Here is a 22700-nt window from a genome sequence, read left to right as displayed (position 1 = left end):
TCTCTCATAGCAGATCGCAACCCAGTGTTAGAAACGATTCAGTTTTTTTTTTAACTTATTAACCTGCTGTCCAAAGGGCACCATTTTAATCACTAGGCTCTGCTCATATGCAGACATAATCACCAACAACAACAAATCTTCCAACCCACAGATAACCTCTAACATGTCTCAGTCTTCCAATTCCAAGCCCTGATCCTCCGGTGATAATAAATTAGATTGACCCATTTCAGCTACATGCTTCATGTCATCAAGTTTATTGTTATCTAATTGCACCAGTACAACCTGATGAAGCAGTGTTTTTCTAGTCCTCAGTGCAAAACACGTAGACACACAACCAGACATAACACACATGCAGACAAACAATACATATGCAGAAAAAGTATTCATATATACACACACACACACACACACACACACACACACACACACACACACACAAACACAGAGAGAGAGAGAGAGAGAGAGAGAGAAATAAATAAATAATGTTTCGTAAATATAAGAGTTTCGGATGGTTTGTGTGAGCAGTTCCTTTGGTCATACAGTATTCTCATTTCCCATAATAAGAAGCTGTTTCTCAGCCTGGTGGTGCTAGCTCTGATACTCCTGCACCTCTTTCCCAACAAGAGTAGCTAAAAGATGCTGTGTGCAGAGTAATAGGGAACCTGAACAATTTTGCTCAGTCTCTTCAGACAACAATCACATTAGATCACATCATGGGGGTGGGGGGGGGGGGGGGTGAGACTCCATTATTCTACTCTGCCACTCTTATGGTTCTGTGGATTGACCTCCAATTTCTCTGCAGCAGCCATACCACGCTGTGATGCAGCTGGCCAGGATGATAGAGCTCCTACAGAAGGTTGAAATGATGGCGGCCGGTAGCCTTGCCCAGTTCAGGTTTCTCAGGAAGTGCAGTCACTGTTGCGCCTTCCTGACAAGTGGGGAGATGTTGGTATCCACAATAGGTCATTAGTTAAGTGGACTCCAAGGATTTTGGTGTTCTCCACTCTCTCCACTACAGAGTTATTGATTGTAGCTTAACAGCTACATCTTTGAATTTAGATTTCCATAGTTCTTTAAGAAAGGAAAACAATGATACATAAATATTTGTTTTGTATCAAAAATTATGTGGTATACACACATAAAACATGGAAATAGGATTCACTCATACATCTCTCAAACCTATGCTGCCACTTAATAGGATGATGGCTGAATTCCTCTCTTGCTCACTTTTCTGCCTGATTCCCAAATGCTTGCTTGCCAAAAGAATCAAGGTCTTTCTCTTCATTTCAATTTTAATTATCTTTTAATATTATACTAGTCAGTTATTGGTTCTTTATAAAGATGAATATCTGCAGGTATAATGGTAGATGGGACAATGGGTAGATTCTGGTCCTCTTAATTTGCTCAAGTTTCTCTTCTGATTTTGTAACTGCTTGTTGGGTGTCAATTTATTGTAAACCTCATTATGTTGAACCTGATTTATGTCAAAAAGACCAAATTTTGACTTCTCTGAGTTTGTGGATTTAACAATTGTTAGACCTTAAGACATTAAGAGTAGAAATAGACCATTGTAAATGTTAGGGCACTGAGGAGTGCTGTAAAACAGAGGGATCTGGGAATGCAGATACATAATTCCCTGAAAGTGATGTTACAGGTGGATAGGGTTGTAAAGAAAGTTTTTGGCATATTGACCTTCATAATCAAACAATTGAGTACAGTATAGAAGTTGAAATGTTAGGGTAAAATTGTATAAGACACTGATAAGGTCAAATTTGGAGAACTGTGTGCAATTTTGGTCACCTAATTACAGGAAAGATAGCAATAAGATAGAAAAAGTGCAGAGAAGATTTACTAGGCTGTTGCCTGGACTTCAGAAACTGAATTAGAGTGAAAGGTTAAACAGGTTAGGAATTTATTCCTTAGAGTGTAGATGAATGAAGGGAGATTTGATAGAGGTATTTAAAATTATGAGGGGTACAGACAGAATAAATGTAGGTAGGCTTTTTCCAGTGAGGGTAGATGAGATATAAACTATAGGACATGGATTAAGGGTGAAAGGGGAAAAAATTATGGGGAACATGAGGGATAACTTCTTCACACAGAAAGTAGAGGGAGTGTGAAATGAGCTGCCAGCTGAAATGGTGAATGCAGGCTTAATTTTAACATTTAAGAAGAATTTGGACAGATACATGGATGGGAGAGGTATGGAGGATTATGAACTGGGTGCAGGTCAGTGGGACTAGGCAGAAAAATAGTTTGGCATAGACTAGAAGGGCCAAAGGACTTGTTTCTGTGCTCTAATGTTCTATGGTTCTGTGTCTATTTACCCATCGAGTCTGCCCTGCCATTTAATTATGAGTTGATCCATTTTTCCACTCAGCCCCACTAGCCAGCCTTCTCTCCGTAACCTTTGATGCCCTAGCTAGTCAAGAATCTATCAATTTCTGTCTTAAAAACACCAAATGACTTTGCCCTCACAACTGCCTGTGGCAAGAAATTCCACAGATTTACCACCCTCTGACTGAAGAAATTCCTATTCATTTCAGTTCTAAGCAGATGGCCTTCAATCCTAAAGTTGTGCCCTCTTGTCCGAGACTCTCCCACCATGGGAAACAACCTTTCTACATCTTCTCTCTCCACGCCTTTCAACATTGGAAATGTTTCAATAAGATACCCCCTCATTCTCCAAAATTCCAATGAATATAGGCCAAGAGCTGTCAAATGCTCTTAATATGATAACCCTTTAATTCCTGGAATCATCCTAGTGAACCTCTTTGAACCCTCTCCAACATCAGCAAATCTTTTCTAAAATGAGGAGCCCAAATCTGCTCACAATACTCCAAATGAGATTTCACCAGTGCCTTATAAATCCTCAACAACACACCCCTGCTCTTATATTCTATTTCTCTTGAAGTATTGCATTTGCCTTCTTTACCACTGTCTCAACATGCAAGTTTACCTTCAGGCAATCCTGTATGAGGACTCTCAGGTCCCTTTGCATCTGTGAATTTTCAATTTTCTACCTATTTTAAAAATAGTCTGCCTATTTATTTATTCTACTAAAGTATATGACTGTACACTTCCCGACATTATATTTCATTTGCAAATAATTAGTTGGTTAAAAGTGCTGAAAAACTGCAATAAATCTTTTTTTTAATTTGCTCTTCACCCAAGAGCACATGGCTACATGTAAGCAAAGCATTCAAGTAAGATATGTTACCAATTACAGTGTGTTTACAATATAATTGAAACAATATTTATAAGAGTTTGGAAGAGTAACTGAGTGAGTGTTTGTGTATTTTCAAAGATTTTTAGAAATTACCAGTTAAAGGCAAAGGGAGAGCACTGGAACATTAGAAGGGAGAAGTTATGACAGACAGATCTTTCAATAAGATAAACGATTTCAAGAATATTTTCTGAAGTGACCTTGTCTATGCAAGATTTGGTTCACTGCTCTTGTCATGGAAGTTAACTGGTAAAACTATGGAGGTTACATGCAACACAGATTTCAATGGTCCTATCAGTATGTGTATTATTATTGCTGTAATTTGTAAAAAAACATTTCTAAATATAACTATTAGATATTTTCTTCACTTGCTAATAGTAGATTTTTTTTTCCTTTCTTACCCTGCAGTCCTAATTCTCAGGATTTTTTCCTGGTGCAAATGTGTCAGGGATTTTAATATGTAACACAGTGTATTCTGCCTATTACCCCTGTCAAAGCAGTTTTATCCAGAGGAGTTGCTCAAAACAGGTTGCCTAGTTATTTCAAATAGTTAAATTAAGATCCTAAGAAATCTAAGTTATATAGTTGGCATTACCAGATAACGCTTGTACCTAAAAAAATCTTTCATTTTGTGATGATTCAAAGGACTTCCACCAATTCAGTCTGTAATATTGCGATATCAACTTCCTCTTCAGTAGGCAACATCATAGATCAGTGTCTACTCCCAGATCTTGCTTTCTATCAACATGATAAGCTGTGATTAATGCAAAAAGTTGACTTCTATCAAATGGACTAATGCAAACAAGTGGGTTTTCAAGACAGTGCAGGCTGACCAACTGCACTCTCATGCAAACTACCACTGTATCCCTGTCATCCTGTTTCCTGAAGCAAATTCCAACTTCAAAACAAGTATCAATGTACTTAAAAATTAATCTTGGGCTTGCATAGAGGTAATTTCCTTGATGTTTTAGTTAACATTTTATTTTGCAGTTCTACCTCATCATTTTTACTATGTAATTTTGACAATTTTACTTTAATAGTTAAGAACTAACTTTAAAATATATATGAAGTACCAAACATTTTTGTCGTGGTGTCAACTGTATTCTACAATCAGTGAGATTGTTAAGAACATCTCCTCCACAATCTCCATCAGTACCGGCGGCGCACCATAGGGATGAATACGTAGCCCTCTGCTCGGTACGCTATACGTCTATGATAATGTGGCACAGTACGACAACAACACCATTTACAAATTTATACCATAGCAGTAGGTTGTATAAAAATGGGCAATGAATCACCATATAGGAGGGAGATGACAATGACAACCTCACACTCAATGTCACCAAAACTAAGGAGCTGATTGTTGACTTTAGGAAGGGAAAGCCAGAGGTATTCAATCCAGTGATCATTGGGGAATTCGAGATAGAGAGAGTAAACAAATTTAAGTTCTTGGGTGTCACTATCTCAGAGGATCTTTCCTGGACCCAGCTCACTAATGGCATGAAGAAAGCACATCAGCGTCTCTACTTCCTTAGGAGTTTGTGGAGATTTGGTATGACATTGGAAACCTTAGCAAATGTGTCGTGAAAGGTGTGCTGACCGGCTTCATGATGGTCTGGTATGGGGACACCATAACCCCCCTCAAAAGGTAGTGTACAAAGCCTAGGACATCACAGGCAAAACCCTCCCCACCGTCGAGAACATCTACAGGGAACACTGCTGTTGGAGAGCAGCAGCAATATCAAGTATCCATATCACCCAACGCACAATCTGTTCTTGCTGCTACTATCAGGTAAAAGGTATAGGTGCAATAAGACTCACACCACCAGGTTCAGGAACAGGTGCTACCCCTCCACCATCAGACTCCTCAATAACAAACAATCAGGGATTTTTTTCTCTCTTTATTACACAGTCAGTTTGTTTATATTCCTTTTTTTGTTTACATGTGTACAATCTGTACAGGTTTTTTCCCCTACTACCAATAAGTAGTAATTCTGCGTTGCCTGCACGATAAAGAATCTCAGGGTTGTATATGATGTCACGTATGTACTCTGAAATCTAAATCTAACTGTGAAAGCTTGTGATATGCAAATTGACTGTTAAGTTTTTCTACATTGTAAAAGTGATTACCCTTCAAAAGTACTTTACCGATTTAAAAGTACTACTAGGAAAGTCCACAGCAGAACTGACCGTGAGAGCTCTGCGTGAGGCGCAAGCCCACTGCTTAGTGGCTATTGTCATAAAGGTCCCAGGATTCACAAGCATTATCAGGTCCTGATGGATTTAAATGCGTGTGAGAGTTCTATTAAAGTCAGTTGGCTCAACTCACTTTCAGCTCTGTGCGCTTCTTTCTCTCACTGCGTGCCTCGTGCAATTACAATATCTTATCTTTTAATCAGAAGAACGTGATACAATTTCAGTGAGACACACACCAACTGAATATTTACAGCATGTGCATACTTAACATGATAAATGCCCTGGGTGCACAAATGTAAAGCATTCTAGAAGTGCCATATACTATCTAGCCAGTTTGTATTGGATGCATTTCAGAGGAAGTTCTCCATGTTAATACCTGGTTTTAAAAAGGTTTATCATGAGGATAGTAGAATAAGTTGGATCTATATGTATTGGATATTAGAAGAATGAGAAATAATATTTTTGAAGTATATAAGAGTCTAGGAGAGTATCAATGGTTGATGCAGAGGATGTTTTATTTCTTATGGAGAAATATGTTCAGAACGGGCCAGTCATTTAAGTGATGAAGAGTAATTTCTTGCCAGTTATAAATCTTTTGAATTGTCTACCTCAGATATTCTAATATATTTGGTTCTAAACCAAAACATATTTAGATTTTGAGTTTTTTGACAGAATTATATAAAAATCTAAATGCTAGCACTTATTTCCACCAGGGGGAGATAAGAAGACAGAACTAGCTGCTCTGTATCGTGTGGCTGTAGGTTATCTTAGCACTGGAGAGTCAGACACAGCAATTTCTGTAAGTAATTTTGATCCTTTGCTTTTTCCCCACTTTGTTTTCATTCAATGCATTAACATTTAGAGCAATAAACTGGATCTATAACTTTGTAAACATAAACATGTTTTGATACTACAGGTATAAACATTTTTTAAAAGGGTTCAGCTAAAATGGTTCTCTGGTTTTCCATTAACTTAAAAATATACTCATTTACCAGCATTTCCAGAAAGATACAAATTGATCCAGAAATCATTGCTGCTGCCTTTCACTATGTAAATAACAGATTTTCATTGGTGTGGGTTTGAAAAAAGCAGTGCTGTCACCTGTTCAAATTTCTAGGCCAAAAGAAATGAATAGCACCATATTTTGTTGATTATATGATAATGGTTCAAATGAAAAACCATATAAATATTAAGAATGGTATATTGTAGAAAGAGGGCTGTTGGTTCTACTTGTTTCATTTTTATTGCACCTTATTTTGATAATATAATTTTCATAGCTTTTGTTTATCTACATTATTAGTTTTATCATACACATTGTTGAAGTAGGAATAGAATAGGGAAAATATCTGTTAATCATCAATTGTGTGAAAAATCCAGAATGGAACTCCAAAGGAAATAATTTTTTGCAAGGATAAGATAAAGAAAATTAGAAGCAGACTGCTACAAAGGAAGAAGAAGGTGAGCAAAGAATGTCTAGAAAAGACAAAGAAAAGCAAAGAAAGGCAGCACTTCCTTTCCCTGGTTGTCCTTGCCATAATCTCTCTCAACGCAAGCAATAGTCCCATTTTCTGTATTTCACCAACGAGATAGTAGAGCACCTTGCACACTGCTAACCTTTCCACTCCCTTCTCCGTTGCCTACCATACTAGCAAATTGTGGGTAAGAACCCTGTGCAACTTTTTAAAAGTTTGCTTGTGATTTTCCTGTATATCCTGGATCTTAAGGGTTAAAATGCAAGTTGCAAGCAGCAAGCATATTCTGCAAGCAGTCTGTGTAGACGTTGAGTGTCTCCATAGAAATGTATTAGCCAAGTTCTCTTTGCACGTTTTAAGAAAAAGTCAGTTTTGATTTCCTTTGTTCTGCGAAGAAGGAGGGGCTTGAAATGGTCCAAAAATTTTTATTGGCCACTTTAAGAATTATTTTATGCATAATTTAATTGTTCAATCTTAGCTTTAGTACCATATAACAAATTGTAATAATGTATAAACCTATATTTTCTTTGGCTTGGCTTCGCGGACGAAGATTTATGGAGGGGGTAAAAGTCACGTAAACCTATATAAAGGTTTAATAAACTGCGGAAAACTCAACTCAGCTTTGGCATGGATCTATTTTGAATGATTCATAAACAACAATGACATTCTAGTCTCTCCAGGCGATTTTTAAAGGAAGAAAGTGTCCAAGAAATGCAAAGAATGGGGGAGATAGAGGAAAGAGAAAGAAGAAAAAGTACAGAAGAAATCTATTGAATGAGGATAAATTAAGTAGAAGGAATAAGAGACAGATAAAGATGTAACCAGAAATTAGAATCAAACTGCACAGTGGGAAAATGATAGAAAGGAAATATTAAAATGGGGGAGGGGTCAGAAAGTTTTTTTGGGGAGGCAGAAGAAAAACTGTAAGAAATGGACAGATACATTTTAATCAATTAAAATATACTCAAATGTTTGATTGCAGCATCAAAAATAAGTTTTGTGTGTATGTGTGTGTGTGTGTGTGTGTGTGTGTGTGTGTGTGTGTGTGTGTGTGTGTGTGTGTGTAAATTAATTAAAAAGTGCCAATAGCAAATATTGACGTAGATCAAAATGCATTTATTTTATTCAATTGCTAATTTATAAAAAAAATATATTTGTAAGTTCATCAGTGAAAAACTATCTGCTTTATTGTTAGAGGGACAAGAAAAATCCATTTTAAATAATACAATGTTGAATATTTTTGTTACTTAACAGTTCCTAGCTTTGTCTTTATAGCATTATTTATTATTATGCTGTATACTAGTATTTTATGGAGCCTTGTGATGCTTGCATTGCACAATTGTGCCTTTGAATACTTAAAATAGAATATAGATGCTGACATTGCAAACAAGGGGAAAAAAACAAATGTTTTCTTTTTAAGAGCCATTGTATACAATTTACATTTATATTTTATTATATTAATCATCTCCCCATCTGAGTGGAGCTCAGATGTATACAGGCCTTCCTCCCTTAGGACATCTGCTTATCATTATACTGAGCTTGCTAGCTTTCTTCTTTGCCTTGTGGTAATATGCTGTTCATTGCCAGGCCAAGCCTCAGAGACATGCTAAAGAGGTCCTGCCACACAACCCAAGACTCCTGGGGTCTGAGCTCTGGGATTTCTGTGGTTGTTTCCCTGCTTTTCCATCAGAGTTTTCATCTCCGTTATCCTGTTGTAATGTGCCCACCTCAGGCTGTCTTTCTACGAAAGGCTAGAGTCAGGATCTAACAGCAACAGCTGTTGTAAAAGACAACCATTTCCTCCCACTGTTACCTCATTAGTGTTTTCTCATTCAAGTACATATACACAGCTACCATTGAAAATCAAGGAAGAATGCTTATTTAAGATATTTGATCCTCAATAGAATGTTCACAATATTACAATTTACATTTTCTTAAAAAAATATCATTCATTTATATTATGCTTCTTTTAAATTGTGCAATACTTTTAAGGCTCATCATTTTAATATGTGAACAATCATTGAATGATAAAGTAATTTCTTAAACATATGCCTGTGCTTGAATCCATTATTGAACAGAATTAAACCAATTTACCCGAATCATTGCATATGTGACTAACCCAATATTTACCATTCACTCATTTACATCTGTCCAACAAAATATGCCAGAAAACATCTCACAAGCATTCAATGGTATAAAAATATTTAAGCTTACATATTTTATTTTTATCCACTGAAGTTTTGCACTAAATATTTAATTTAAATAGTTTGGTAAGATGACATTAGATATTGTTAATGCAGGTGCAAGATTCACTATCAAAATATTGCCTGAAGTGTACAAAAAAATGAATGCCAGGAAAACCAATATTTCATTGATTTTACCATAATTATTTTAATACAGCATCCAAAGAAAGGAGTGTTCAGTGAGAAATATGGCTATTTGTTCCATGACTTGACAAGTGTCTTTTTATTGTAACCAAACCAAGCTAAATAACAAAACCATTCAAAACTCTACACAATTGACTTAATCAGTGGGTGAAAATTACACCAATAAAATGAAATGTGGATAAAATCAGAAAGTATTGAAAGTTTTTTTGGAACCACCTGCCTGTGAGATGCACCACATGCTTAATCATGTAATTACATTTATTTATATAACAGAAAAATTGTGTCATTTGCTTGTTTTTGTTTTATATGTTAAACCCAGAAATTAGAATTGAAAAAGTAAAATATGTATATCAGATATGATAAGCATTTGAAGCATTTAAGAAATTGTAATGACATTTGGAAAGATTTTTTTTAGACATACAGCACGGTATCTGGCCATTTTGGCCCACAAGCCCATGCCGCCTCATTTACATCCAATTAGCCTACACCCCTGGTATGTTTCAAATAGAGTGAGGAAACCAGAGCTCCAGGTAAAACCCATGCAGACACGGGGAGAATGTACAAACTCCTTACAGACAGCAAGGGATTCAAATCCCAGTCTTGATTGCTGATGCTGCAAAGGCGTTGCGCCAGCTGCTCTGCCAACTGCGCCACCCCAAACAAGAATTTTCATCCCTAACATGGACACTTTCAAATTTTGAGGGTACAGGTCTTCTGCTTGCTAATAAGTGTTGACTTCCCTTCAGTGTTGTTCCCTTTTGTTCCCTACATGTTATGTTGGCTGTCTGAATTACCCATCTTGCACTTAATGGAAGTGGAGCCAGATGTCTTTCTCACACCACATGATTCACTAATGGTTCAGCTGCCAAGAGAAAGTTGCAGACTTTCACCAAAGGGCTGACATGAAAGGCATCATTTCACTTCTCTTCCCTTCACACCAGAATGGAATACATGCCTGATTCAGCAGTACAGTTGGTGTCCCAGAGTGCACGGCCAACTCCAAGAGTGCTCGCCCAACCATTCACTCCCAGCCGAATTTTTACCCCATACTCCCAAAAATTACCTTTACCATGAATCTAATAATAATTATTTTGGCTTATTATCTCAGTGTTCCCGGTGTTAATAAATACCACTTATTCATTGTCATAATCACAAAGAAAAGAATTTCAAAATTAACCAATAACATTTAAGACATTTATCTCTACATTTTTAAATAACCTGTCAAGTGCAAGATTTCAATGTTTTCAATCATAATGGATGCACAGAACATGCATTAGGAACATAATTTTAAAATATTCATATGTTCATGTTAATGTTCAAAGTAACATGATTTTTTTCAATTTTTGATACAGCATTAAAAAAAAGCTTTCCGAAGTGTAAGAATAAATATATTTCCTAATGTGCAGCTTACCAATGGAGGTTTAGTTCTAGGTACTTGTTGATGCTAAAGCACGTAGTTGCATATAGTATGATTGTGAGGTCTTGGGAGGATATTGGAACTTGACAGCAAGGTATATTGCCATTGACAGAACTGTAAGATAAAAGTAAAGCAGACATCCAGACCAGAGCACTGTATTCAAAAGAGAACTCTGAATATTTTCTGCACTTGCACTCACCAGTCATTTATTTTTAGCAGCTCCTTTATTTTCTTCTTGTCAGATATTCCTTGCATCATTCACGGTCCCTACGACTCTCATTTCCTCTTTGTCATCCAGACTTCCATGCCAAACTATATACATGTCCAAGATTCCCTATTTGATGTGCAGTACACTCCCTTCCATTTCTGTTCTTGTGTCGCTGCTGGTTTCATGTATGTCTACATTCGGCAGCATGCTGGCTTGTTTTGTCAATAACAATTTATTTGTTGCTGAAATAGAAGCATCCATTACATCTGACCTCCCTGTTTCATCAATTATGGATAAATTATTGGATATGAACATCTGCAAAAGCTAGCAGTTAGAATCACCTTCTGACTGGCATTAGATAATGTATTAAACTGGTGTTTGTTGTCAGACCAAACCCGAGTGGAATGCCTGAATAATTCAAGAAAACAGAACATTCCCAATGGCAGGCACCTTAACTTGCTTAAAGCCTTCACTGCACAGTAGGCAACAGTAACAATGTCTTAATTTAATCTTGTTATGCTCTGAATTCTGGAACACCTCCATGAAAATGGATAAACCCTAGCCTTGAGCTATTGAATTATAGCACATTGAGATCAGTAGACAAACCAAATCAGCTGTACAATGGGCTACATGTGAACTTGTGGCTTGAATGTGAGAATGTCATTGCCAACCACTTTGCTATTCCATACTCTCCCCTCATGCTAAGGATACTATAAAAATACCAATGTTAGCACATTTTTGGGAATTCCTACCCCTGTGGTTTTCTACATGTATGCTAACAACTGAATTCATTAAAGATGAAATAATGTCTTGCCAGAAGTCTGCTTGGATGCAAGATAACCCAAAGAGTGTGTGAAAACAGTTCAAGCTGAGGAGAAAACAGGGAAATCAGGGTTTTTCAGACTGCATAGAAATAGGTGAAGATTATAAAATACAAAATAAGCCTTTCAATCCAAGCAGTCTGATAGAATGTAACCACTATACAATTATTTACAACTACATTCTTCCACCTATTCATTTTTAAAAATCCTTTCTCTTTAATACAATTCTCCAAGCTAATTTTGAATTTTTAAATGATTGCTATCTCAAATACTGAGATTGGAAATGCACATCTGCTCCAATGTACATTGATGTTCCTTGTGGCCACTATTCTTTATCTCTTACAATTAGTACCATACCCAAATCATTCATCCCTCAGGTATTACTGTTTTAAACAGCATGTTTCTATCCATCCTGAGCTGTTATTTCTTGATTAGATTTGAGAAAGTTAGAGCAGAGTCACAAATATGTTGCCATTCTTGCTGATGATGTTTTATTATATTTGGTGGATCTGGGTATTTCTTTACCAGCAATTCAAGAATGTTTAGAAATTTATGGTCAATTATCTGGTTATAAAGTAAATTGGACCAAAAGTGAAATTTTAACAATTTGTAAAAATGATTATTCAATGTATAAAAGTATTACAAATTTGAAGTGGACCACACAAATTAAATATTTAGGAATTAATGTTAATATGGAATTTCAAGATTTATATTCAATTAATTATCTTCCTTTAATAAAAAAGGATTAAATTAGATTTGATTAAGTGGAAGGATTTGCCTTTGGGTCTATTAGGGAGGATTAATACTATAAAAATGAATATTTTTCCCCGAATACAATATTTGTTTCAATCAATTCCTTATTTTTTAAATAAAAGTTTTTTTAAGGATCTATATAAAGCAATTAGAGACTTTTTATGGAAGGGAAAATTTCCGAGGGTAGCGATGAGAAAGCTGATGTGGGATTTTCAATTTGGAGGTTTAAGATTACCGAATTTTCAACATTATTATGAAGCAGCTCAATTTAAATTTCTTAGTGCATTAATGAATATGGATGATCCGGCCAGTTGGGCAAAGATAGAAATGGCGGTTATTTCAGAAAAATTTTCTCATGAGTTTTTGTTTCGATGGAATAAAAATTTATTACGAACTTATGATGTCCCAATATTGAAGCATTTATTAAATTTATGGACAAGTAAACTTAATAAATTGGGGCTCAAAAATAAATGGTCTGGACGATTGCCATTATATAACAATCAACTTGTTCCTTTTACAGTCTCCAATATTACTTTGAAACAGTGGGAAAGGAAGGGAATAAAAAATTTATCCGATTGTTTTTCTGAGGGATGTTTTTGTTCTTTTGATGAATTACAAAGGAAATTCGGTTTTAGTGGAAACTCTGTATTTGTGTATTATCAATTAAGATCTTTTGTAAAACAGATATGTGGTCGACATATGATTTTATTGCCTGATTCTAATTTTGAGGAATATATACTTTCAATACCACAAAAGGGATATATATCTGATTTGCATTGTATTTTACAAGAAATTGATAGTAAAAAAGATTGGGATAAGGATAGGTTGAAATGGGAAAAAGATTTAGGTTTTATAATAGCTGAAGAAGCTTGGATGGAAATTTGTCAGAATAGTATTAGGAAATTGGTTAGTGTTAGATTAGCGATGATTAATTACAATTTTATACATCAGTTATATTTAACACCGGAGAAACTAAAAAAGTTTGTCTTAGTAAGTCGGATTGCTGTTTTCATTGTGACCAGACGACTAATACTTTTTTGCACACTGTTTGGTTTTGTGATCGATTACAACAGTTTTGGAAGGGTATTCAATCTATATTTAATAGTTTATATAATATTTGTCTTGTATTAGATCCTGGTATATTTTTATTAGGGAATATGCAATCATTAATTGATTTGGGCCTACAAGATTATCAGATTTCTTTTATCTATTTAGCTTTAGCTGTGGCCAAGAAATGTATAGCTCTTATTTGGAAAGATAGAAATATATTAACTTTAGATAGGTGGTATTTGGAGATGAAGTTCTGTTTGACTATGGAAAGGATATCTTTTTCAATTCAGGATAGGATGTCTTTTTATAGGTTGAAGTGGACTCTGTTTGCTAAATATATGCATTTAAGTTTGATTTAAGTATGTTTTTAAATTTGATATTTTAGTATTGATAATTTTTTTTTTTTCGTCTTTTTTTGATGTTAGTATCTTTATTTGTTATGTTTTATCTTTTTTTGTGTAAGGGTTTTTTTTATATAATTATTGTTCATTTTATTAACTCTTCACTCTTTCACTCTTTATTTTTGGGGGTGGGGTTAGACTAACTTTAAGCTAGGTCATTAATGTTGTGTACTAATTTGGGGGGGGGGTTAGTTTATTTAGTCTGCCGATGTAGTATTGTAATTTTTATTATCTTATGTTTAATCTTTTTACTGTAATTTTCTATTTTATTCATGTTATAAAATCTTAAATAAAGTTTAAAAAAAAACAAATATGTTACCATTCTAGTGGTTTTTTTCTCATAATAAATTCAGTAGGAGTCCTCCAGAATGACCAGAAACTTGATTGGGTAGCATGGATCCCTATTTTAATAACTGTTTTTATGGATGACTGGCTTAAAATAGAGACACAATATATCCAATGTAGATGATGAATATAAAGAGGTAATGGCTGGAGTGTAAAGGATTTAAAGGATCAGGAGAATAAATGTATTATTAAACATGGTCCCTCTGACACAGACACTTTAAGTTGTAAGTGGTTACAAGTTAAATTGTATTTTGAAAAATTCAAAATGTTTGTCAAAAGTCAAAAAAAGTTTCTAAGTCTTATTTTCAAACTGGATTATCATAGGTATACAATTCTTATACAACAAAAAATGGATCTTTAAAACGCACACGCTTCTATGTTTTGTGGAGTCAGGAAATGTATTCAAACGCTGTTAGACCTAATAAAGGTTTATCTGAAGGTTCCAGGTGGCCTCTAGGGGATATCCTTAAAGGATAACAATTTTGACTGCTCATGAAACTTTGCAAATTGGCTTATGTTACCGTAGTTGCTTCTACCTTGAACATTGATAAAACTTGCTGAAACTTGTAAGATATGGCTTGGATAAACAAAAGTGCAGCCAAGAAGATCCCCCTGATTTTCCTTGTGACATGATTTACTTTCAGGTGAGAAACACCAACATATAGCAGTTAAAAGTCCCCTCTTAGTTACTTTATTAAAAAACTTCAACTTCCCTAATATTGACTGGCACCTCCTACTGCAAGAGGGATAGATGGTGAAGAATTTGTCAGGTGTGAATATGTGGAGAAGGTGACAAGAGGAGAGGCCATATTGAGTAGTGAACCTGGTCATGTGATAGACATCTCAGTGGGAGACAGTAATCATAACCCCCTTTACCTTTAGCATAGCTATGGACAAGCATAGTAGACAAAACAATAAAGTGTATATTTGGGCAAGGGTAATTATGATTGATTTAAGGCAGGAACTGGGAGAGTAAGTTTGGAACAGATGGTCTTAGGGAAAATCACAGAAATAATGTTCAGGATGTTTAGGGAGATCCTGCATGGTTCTGGATAGGTTTGCCCAATTGAGGCAGGGAAAAGATGGTAGGATAAGGGAATCATAGTTAACAAAATAAGAAGACAGCTAGTTAAGAGGAAGAAGGAAGCATACATAAACTTTAGAAAGTAAGAAGGGCTCCTGAGAATTGTGTGGTAGCCAGAAAAGAACTTAATAAAGGACTTAGGAGAGCTAGAAAAGGGCACAAGAAGGCCGTGGCATATAGGATTAAGGAAAACCCTTAGTATTTCTACGCATATGTGAAGAATAGAAGGACAACTAGAGTGAAGGTAGGGCTGCTTAAGAATAAATGAAGGAAAATGTGCCTGGAGGCGGGGGTGGTAGGGAAGGTCCTAAATGTATTTTTTCCCTAAATGAATAATTTTCTTCAGTGTTCAGCAGAGAGAGGGACTTTGGTCAATTGGAGACGATTCTTAGGGACAGGATTTATGAGCATTGACAGAACCTAGACTTCTCAGGATAGTCAGCATGGATTTGTGAGGGAGAAGTCATGCTTTATGAGCCTAATTGAGTTTTTAGAGGAAGTGAGAAAATAAATTGATGAATTTAGGGCAATAGATAAAGTGCATATGAATTTCAGTAAAGCATTTGACAAAGCCTCCATGTTGGACTCATTCAGAAAGTCATGGGGCATGGGATCCATGGAACCCTGACTGTTTGGATTCAGAATTGGCTTGCATGCAGAAATCAAAGGGTAGTAGTAGATAGAACATATTCTGCCTGGAGGGATCTGTTTTGAGATCCCTGCTCTTTGTGATTTTTATAATTGATTTGGAAGGATAGGTCAGTAAATTTGCAGATGACACAAAGGTTGGTGGTGTGGATAGTGTAGATTACAACAGGATTTGTTGGGTGCTATCAGTAGGTCCCCCAATAATGACTCAGACAAAGACTGAGGGGAACGATAGGCTTTATTGTACTAGAGATTGCTGGCCCGGGTCTAAGGCTAGCAATGAGCAGGAAGGAGAGGGACTCGATCTTTATGGCCCAGGGTCACATGGGTAGGACTAAGGGAGGAGCCAAGGTAGAAGGACACCCGGAGGGAGGACCAGCCAGCACATACAATCATATCACTACATGCACCCCCCTTTAAAAAAAATGGAACCAACTGGTATACAATCAACAACTGGGGGTGATACAACAACCATAGTAACAGCAACAATACAGTAACACAACAGCAGCAGTACAAAACACAGCAGATGCCTCCCCCCCCCCCCCCCAACAGCTAGAGGTTAAGCCACTCAGGTGTCCTGCTCTGTTTGCTGGACCGCTGTAGGACCGGCGTGTCCATACTGTGTTCCTCTGAGGAGGGGACTGACAGGGGAGCATCCATTGCAGAGACTCTCTGAAAAGGGGTGTCAGCGGTGGACTCCCAGAGTGCTGGGAGGTCCTCCACTGCTGCATGGGGGGTAGATGCCTGGACATCTGGCTGCAAGGCGGACAGCTCAGGCTCCAGTGTCATGCTCTGATATAGCACGATTGGGTCCACGGCGTGGTCAGTAGCCAGCAAATCGGTCTCAGGGTCTCCAGGCCTTGCCAGGTCTCATATTAGCACAATGTCCTTGTGGCCGTCCGGGTACCACTCAAATACGTATTGAGGGTTTACATGTATGAGGTGCACTGCATCAACCAGTGGGTCTGTCTAATGGCCCCGGACATGCTTTCGAAGGAGAACCGGCCTGGGGTGGTCAGCCAGGGAGGGATGGAGGAACCATTTGCCGATCTCCTAGGAAAAGCAAAGAGACATTCATGTGGGGTGGTGTTAGTAGTGGTGTATAGTAAAGACCGTATGGCATGGAGGGCTTCGAGCAAGACGTCCTACCAGTGGGATACTGGCAAATTTTTAGATCTGAGGGCCAGGAGCGTCGCCTTCCAGATGGTGCATTCTCCCTTTCCACTTGGCCATTACCTCTGGGGTTATAGCTGGTGGTCCTGCTGGTGGCTATGCCTCTGGCCAAAGATTACTTCCACAGCTCCTCACTCATGAACGAGGTCCCCCGGTCACTATGGATATGTTTTGGGGTACCGAAACAGAGTAAAGATGCTGTTCAGGGCCTTGATGACAGTAGCCGAGGTCATATCCAGGGAGGGAATTGTAAAGGGGAAACTGAAGAATTCGTCCACCACCGTCAGGAAGTAGGCATTTCTATTTGTGGTTGGGAGGGGGTCCTTGAAACTGACAGAGTCATTTGAAAGGGCGGGTGGCCTTGATAAGGTGTGTCTTTTCTGGCCAGTAGAACTGGAGCTTACACTCGGCGCAGTTTGGGAGTGTCTGGTCGTGGACCGGAAATCCTCTACAGAGTACGGGAGGTTTCGCGTTTTGACGAAATGATACAACCTCATGACTCCGGGGTGACATAGGTGGTCATGTAGGATCTGGAGATGGTCGAGATGCGCACTGGCGCACGTCCCTTGGGATAGGGCATCCGGGGGGGGGCAGGGTCATTGAGCTTACCCAGCCTGTACAAGATGTCATAGCTATGGGTAGGCAATTCTATCCTCCACCTCAGAATCTTGTCGTTCTTGATTTTACCCCATTGTTTTCACTGAACATTAAGGCCACTGCCCTCTGGTCAGTCAACAGGATAAATCATTTACCAGCCAGGTAGTGTCGCCAGTGGCGCACTGCCTCAATGATAACTTGATCCTCCTTCTCGACGGAGGAGTGCCGGAGATTGGGATTATGCAGGGTGCGGGAAAAAAATGCTACCGACCTGCCTGCCTGGTTTAACGTGGCGGCCAGTGCGACATCGGAGGCATCGCTCTCCACCTGAAATGGGACAGATTCATCCATGGCATGCATTGTGGCCTTAGCGGTGTCTTCTCTAATTTCTTCAAAAGCAGCCGGGCCTCCGCCAAAAATGGGAAGGTAGTCATGTGAATTAGGGGGTGGGCCTTATCGGCGTAGCTGAGCACCAATTGAGCATAGTATGAAAACAGTCCCAGGCACCTCTTCAGTGCCTTGAGGGAGTTTGGGACAGGGAGCTCCATGAGGGGTTGAATGCAGTCTGGGTCGGGGACAATGACACCATGTGCCATGACACATCCATGAAGGGCCAGGCACTCCATGTTGAACACACATTTGTCCTTGTTGTACATCAAGTTGAGGGACTTGGACGTACACAAGAACTTTGCGATGTTCATGTCGTGGTCCTGCTACAGATGGTGACATTATCAAGGTAGGGGAACATTGCCATCAGCCCATAAACACCTTTAATAACCCCGAAAAGCACCCGCATAAAGTGAAAGAGCTTCCCGTCCGCCTCAAAGCCTGTATATATTTGATCGGCTGGACGGAGGGGGAGTTGATGGTAGGCTGACGTAAGGTCAATGGTCAAAAAAATTCTGTACTTAGTGATCTTACTGACCAAGTCGGCTATACGGAGAAACAGGTACACGTCCAACTGGGTGAAGCAGTGATGGTCTGACCACGAGGACCTGCGCCGTGCAGGGATTGGTGCTAGGGGCTATGATCCCCTCAGCCAGGCGTTGCTGAACCTCAGCCCGGATGAACTGCATGTCCTCCAAACTATAGTGCCTACTCTTGGTGGCGATCAGTTCCAAAACCTGGGTGAGGTTCGCGAACAGTGACGGGGGGTCACCCATAGCGTGGTGAGTTTGCAGACCGGTGCCGGAGACTGGTTACCGAGCCCGCAGGATGATGCCGATGGCTGCGTGCTGGGAACACAAGGTGGTGTCGGTGACTGGTGGCTGTGGACAGTCAGCGGTGGTTGGAGGCCCCCAAACACCATCGTCACGTTCCTGAACTGATTCTGAAAGTCGAGGCCCAGGAGGATCGGCGCACAGAGGCGAGGCATAATTAACAATACAAAATTATTATAACACTTCCCCCCCTTCGCCCCACCATCAGTGACACTACACAATATCCTTGCAGCCATTGAAACCGTCCCGGTCATGGGTCGGACTGGGAGGGAGAGTCTCTGGACTACGTCGGAGTGTACGAAGCTTTCTGTGCTGCCGCTATCAAAAAGACAGTTTGTTTTATTCCCATTCTCCTTGATCTGCATCATGGAATTTGAGATCAGGTGAGGGCTGGCTTGATTCAGGGTGACCGATACCAGGATAGGCATCCCTTCATCATCGTCTGCGGGGAGGCCTTCCCAAGATGGTGACCTCCATGTTGACCACGCAGTTTTCGATGAGGAAGAAGGCAGATGTGGTGTCGTTGTAGTCGGAAGTTACGTCATCGGGGCGCTGGGCCAAGGTGCTGAGGTTGGGAGCGATGGCCGACAAGATGGCGCTCCCCTTACCGCACACGCGGTCAGCGCCGGAAGCTTCTCAGGAACGCACGCCGCACTGCTCCCGGACTGTGGTCGGGACCTGCGGACTTTCTGGTAATGACCCCTCTTCCCACAGCCCGAACACGTAGCCCCTTTCGTGGGGAAGAAGCATCGCAAATGCTTGGACTGCCCACAGAAGTTGCATCTCGACGATGCAGCCGTGGTCGGGTCAGTAGCACCCAATACAGTGTCCCAGGGTGAAGGCCCTTGTGGTGGAACATATGGAGATGACCCGCTTCTGCCTGCGATCGACACTGCATGGCGCTGGGCCGAGTCTAAGGTTCTGATTAAGTCGATAGCCCTTTTGAGTGGGAGCGGGTCCTCCTTGAGGAGTCGTTGCTGGATATAATCTGATCTCAGACCCGACACGCAGGCATCTCAAATCAGTTCTTCCACAGACTAGGTTAGGGAAAGATTGGCCATGGGTTCCCCAAAACAGTCTTTTCCCAGTGTGACCAGGGCTCGGATGAACTCTGCAGTGGACTCACCAGGCTGTTGTTTTCTGGACGCCAGCAGGTAACGGGAGTATACCATGTTCACTTTAGGCTTGTACAGTGCCCGCAGCTCAGCCATCGCCTCATTGTAGGTCGCACTGCCTTGGATGGTCAGGAAGGCCTTCTGGCCAACTCGTGGCTGAAGGATTTTTAACTTCTTCTCATCAGAGTCAACCTCCTTAGCAGCAGGGTTGAGAAAGTTGTTGAAGCAGTTCATCCACTGCTCGAAGAGCACCAAAGCACCCGGGACTTGGGGTTCAACTTCTAGCCGTTCTGGGCACAGCAATTTCTCCATAACTGGAGACTTCCAAAATCTAGTACAATAAATTGTTGTGCGCTATCAGTAGCCCCAATAATGACTCAGACAAAGACTGAAGGGAACGATAGGCTTTATTGTACTAGAGACTGTTGGCCTGGGTCCAAAGCTAGGAATGAGCGGGAAGGAGAGGGGACTCGACCTTTATGGCCCAGGGTCACATGGGTAGAACTAAGGGGGGAGCCAAGGTATAAGGACACCCGGAGGGTGGGCACTCCAGGATCTGAACAGGATGCAGAGTTGGGTGGAAAAGTAACAGATGGGATTCAATCTGGTTAAATGTGACGTGATGCATTTTGGAATGTCGAACTTGAAAGTGGAGTACATGATTAATGGCAGGATCCTTAACAGTGTGGAAGAACAGAGGGACTTTTGGGTAGTTAAGAAAATCCATGGGATGCTGGACTTCATTAGTCAGGGGATTGAGTTCAAGAGCTGTGGGGTAATGTTACAGCTCTATAAAACTAGTTAGACCACACTTGAAATATTATGTTCAATTCTGGTCGTCTCATTACAGGAAGGATGTGGAAGCTTTGGAGAGGGTACAGAGGAGATTTACTAGAATGTTACCTGGATTTGAGAAGGTTAACAGTACTAGGGTTTTCTTTTTGGAGTGAAGAAGGATGAGGTGACTTTATGGAGGATTATGAGAGATACAGATAGGGTGGATAGCCAACACTTTTTTCCCATAGTTACAGTAGCAAATAGGAGTATAAGGTGAGAGGAGAAAAGTTTAGGGAAGACATGAGGGGTAATTTTTTTATGCAGAGAGTAATAGATGCATGGAATGCATTGCTGTGGTGGTGGTGGAGACTGGTCAATAGAGACATTTAAAAGACTTAGACAAGCACATGGATACAAGAAAAATAGATTTTTAAGGGTGTGAGGTAGGGAAAGTTGAGTAGATTTATATAGTTCAGCACACCATCATGAGCCACGGGGCCTGTATATGCTGTAGTCTTCTTTGTTCATAGAGCTTCCTAAACTCAGATTCAGCAATGTTACATAATTTAATCTCATGGAGAAATGAGAATTTTAACAATTTTACCATGTAGCGGTTGTCAGAGCAATAATATAGATTGATCAGACTCAACAGGCTTACTGACCTGCATTGGACCTTAGCCAAGAAGATAGTATGCAGTTGGAAGACCATTTAAAAACTGGATATAAGTTTGTAATTTGACAAAAACTGGACTTTATAAAGTTGTAGAATGGCCACAGATAGAAGGATGCCATTTGGTCCATACCATCTTTCACCACAGTTCATGTCAGCTCACTAACTCAGCCACATTCCAGTTCTCTGTATTCTCTGATTTCTTCAGAGTAGTTTAGAAAATTTTTATTTACTGTTTATTTATCCAGCTCCTTGAAGGCTACAGTGAAACCTGCCTCCACTACATCTGCAAACAATGAGTTCCAGATTCCAGTCACATACTATATATAAAAATGTCTCCATGTCTCAGTCAATTCACTTCTCCCTTATTTTATACCTCCTATTTTTCAACCCTTCCACCCCTCCCACTGTCCACCCTATTCAAACTCATCATTTTGATCTCCACTCAGCCTTTGCTAAACAAAACGGTCTCTCTAATCTATTCTGGTAACTTCAGTCTCTCACTCCAGGAACTATTCTCATTTATATTTTTTGACTCTCTCTATTGCTTTCATTCTTCCATAAAAAAGGAAACTGGAATTGAACACAGCCCTCTTGTTGAGGACCTGTATTTCATGAAAGAACAGCACAAGCTTTCTGCTTTTATATATTGTACCTTTAAAGATTAAGTCTAGAACTTCATCTGCTTTATCGACTACTTTCTCTGCCTGCCCTCCTGCTCTCAATGATGTGCATGTAGCGGTGCTTTGGGGGGGAGTGGGCAGTACCAGCACTAACAGCTCAAAACTCATGATAGCGAGACATAACAGGCTCCTATCTACTGGCAACTAGCCACTACAACCACGAGGCATAGTGACTGAGCAGCACCCGTAGGTCTATGGAGAAGCTCCAGCCTACTCAACATAGCTGCATCATGAGGTAGTAAATACTCCAGATTTCATGATGCCAGGTCATCTGTTGTTTGTCTATATCAAGCCTGACAGCATGTCAATAAATGCTCTTGCTCTTCTCTAGCTGAAACCTGAGGTGTGGTCTCGTTATTCATCCTATTTCAACATGATGGCATATGTCCATAACTTACAGCTGCCACATGCACCATATTCCACATCCTTCTGCTCCTACACCCCTATTAAAATAATA

The 22700-nt window shown here is 39.5% G+C and overlaps 1 protein-coding gene across 16 annotated transcripts in view; it reads left to right on the top strand.

Moving 5' to 3' along the window:
- Nucleotides 1–22700, top strand: part of ttc29 (tetratricopeptide repeat domain 29) — a 445918-nt gene that overhangs the window by 138410 nt on the left and 284808 nt on the right. For all 16 annotated transcript variants that reach the window (XR_011354088.1, XR_011354086.1, XR_011354087.1 and 13 more), the window contains one exon: nucleotides 6136–6221. Coding sequence is in view for 13 of the 16 variants with exons in the window: in XM_069926383.1 (XP_069782484.1) it covers nucleotides 6136–6221 (86 nt within the window). In the remaining 3 variants the exon portion in view is untranslated. The remainder of the gene's footprint in view (nucleotides 1–6135; nucleotides 6222–22700) is intronic.

This window comes from Narcine bancroftii, chromosome 3, assembly GCF_036971445.1.
Source record: "Narcine bancroftii isolate sNarBan1 chromosome 3, sNarBan1.hap1, whole genome shotgun sequence".
In the NCBI taxonomy this organism is placed as follows: domain Eukaryota; kingdom Metazoa; phylum Chordata; class Chondrichthyes; order Torpediniformes; family Narcinidae; genus Narcine; species Narcine bancroftii.
The sequence above is the reverse complement of the archived record's forward strand: the minus strand, read 5'-3'. Positions and strand labels throughout refer to the sequence as shown.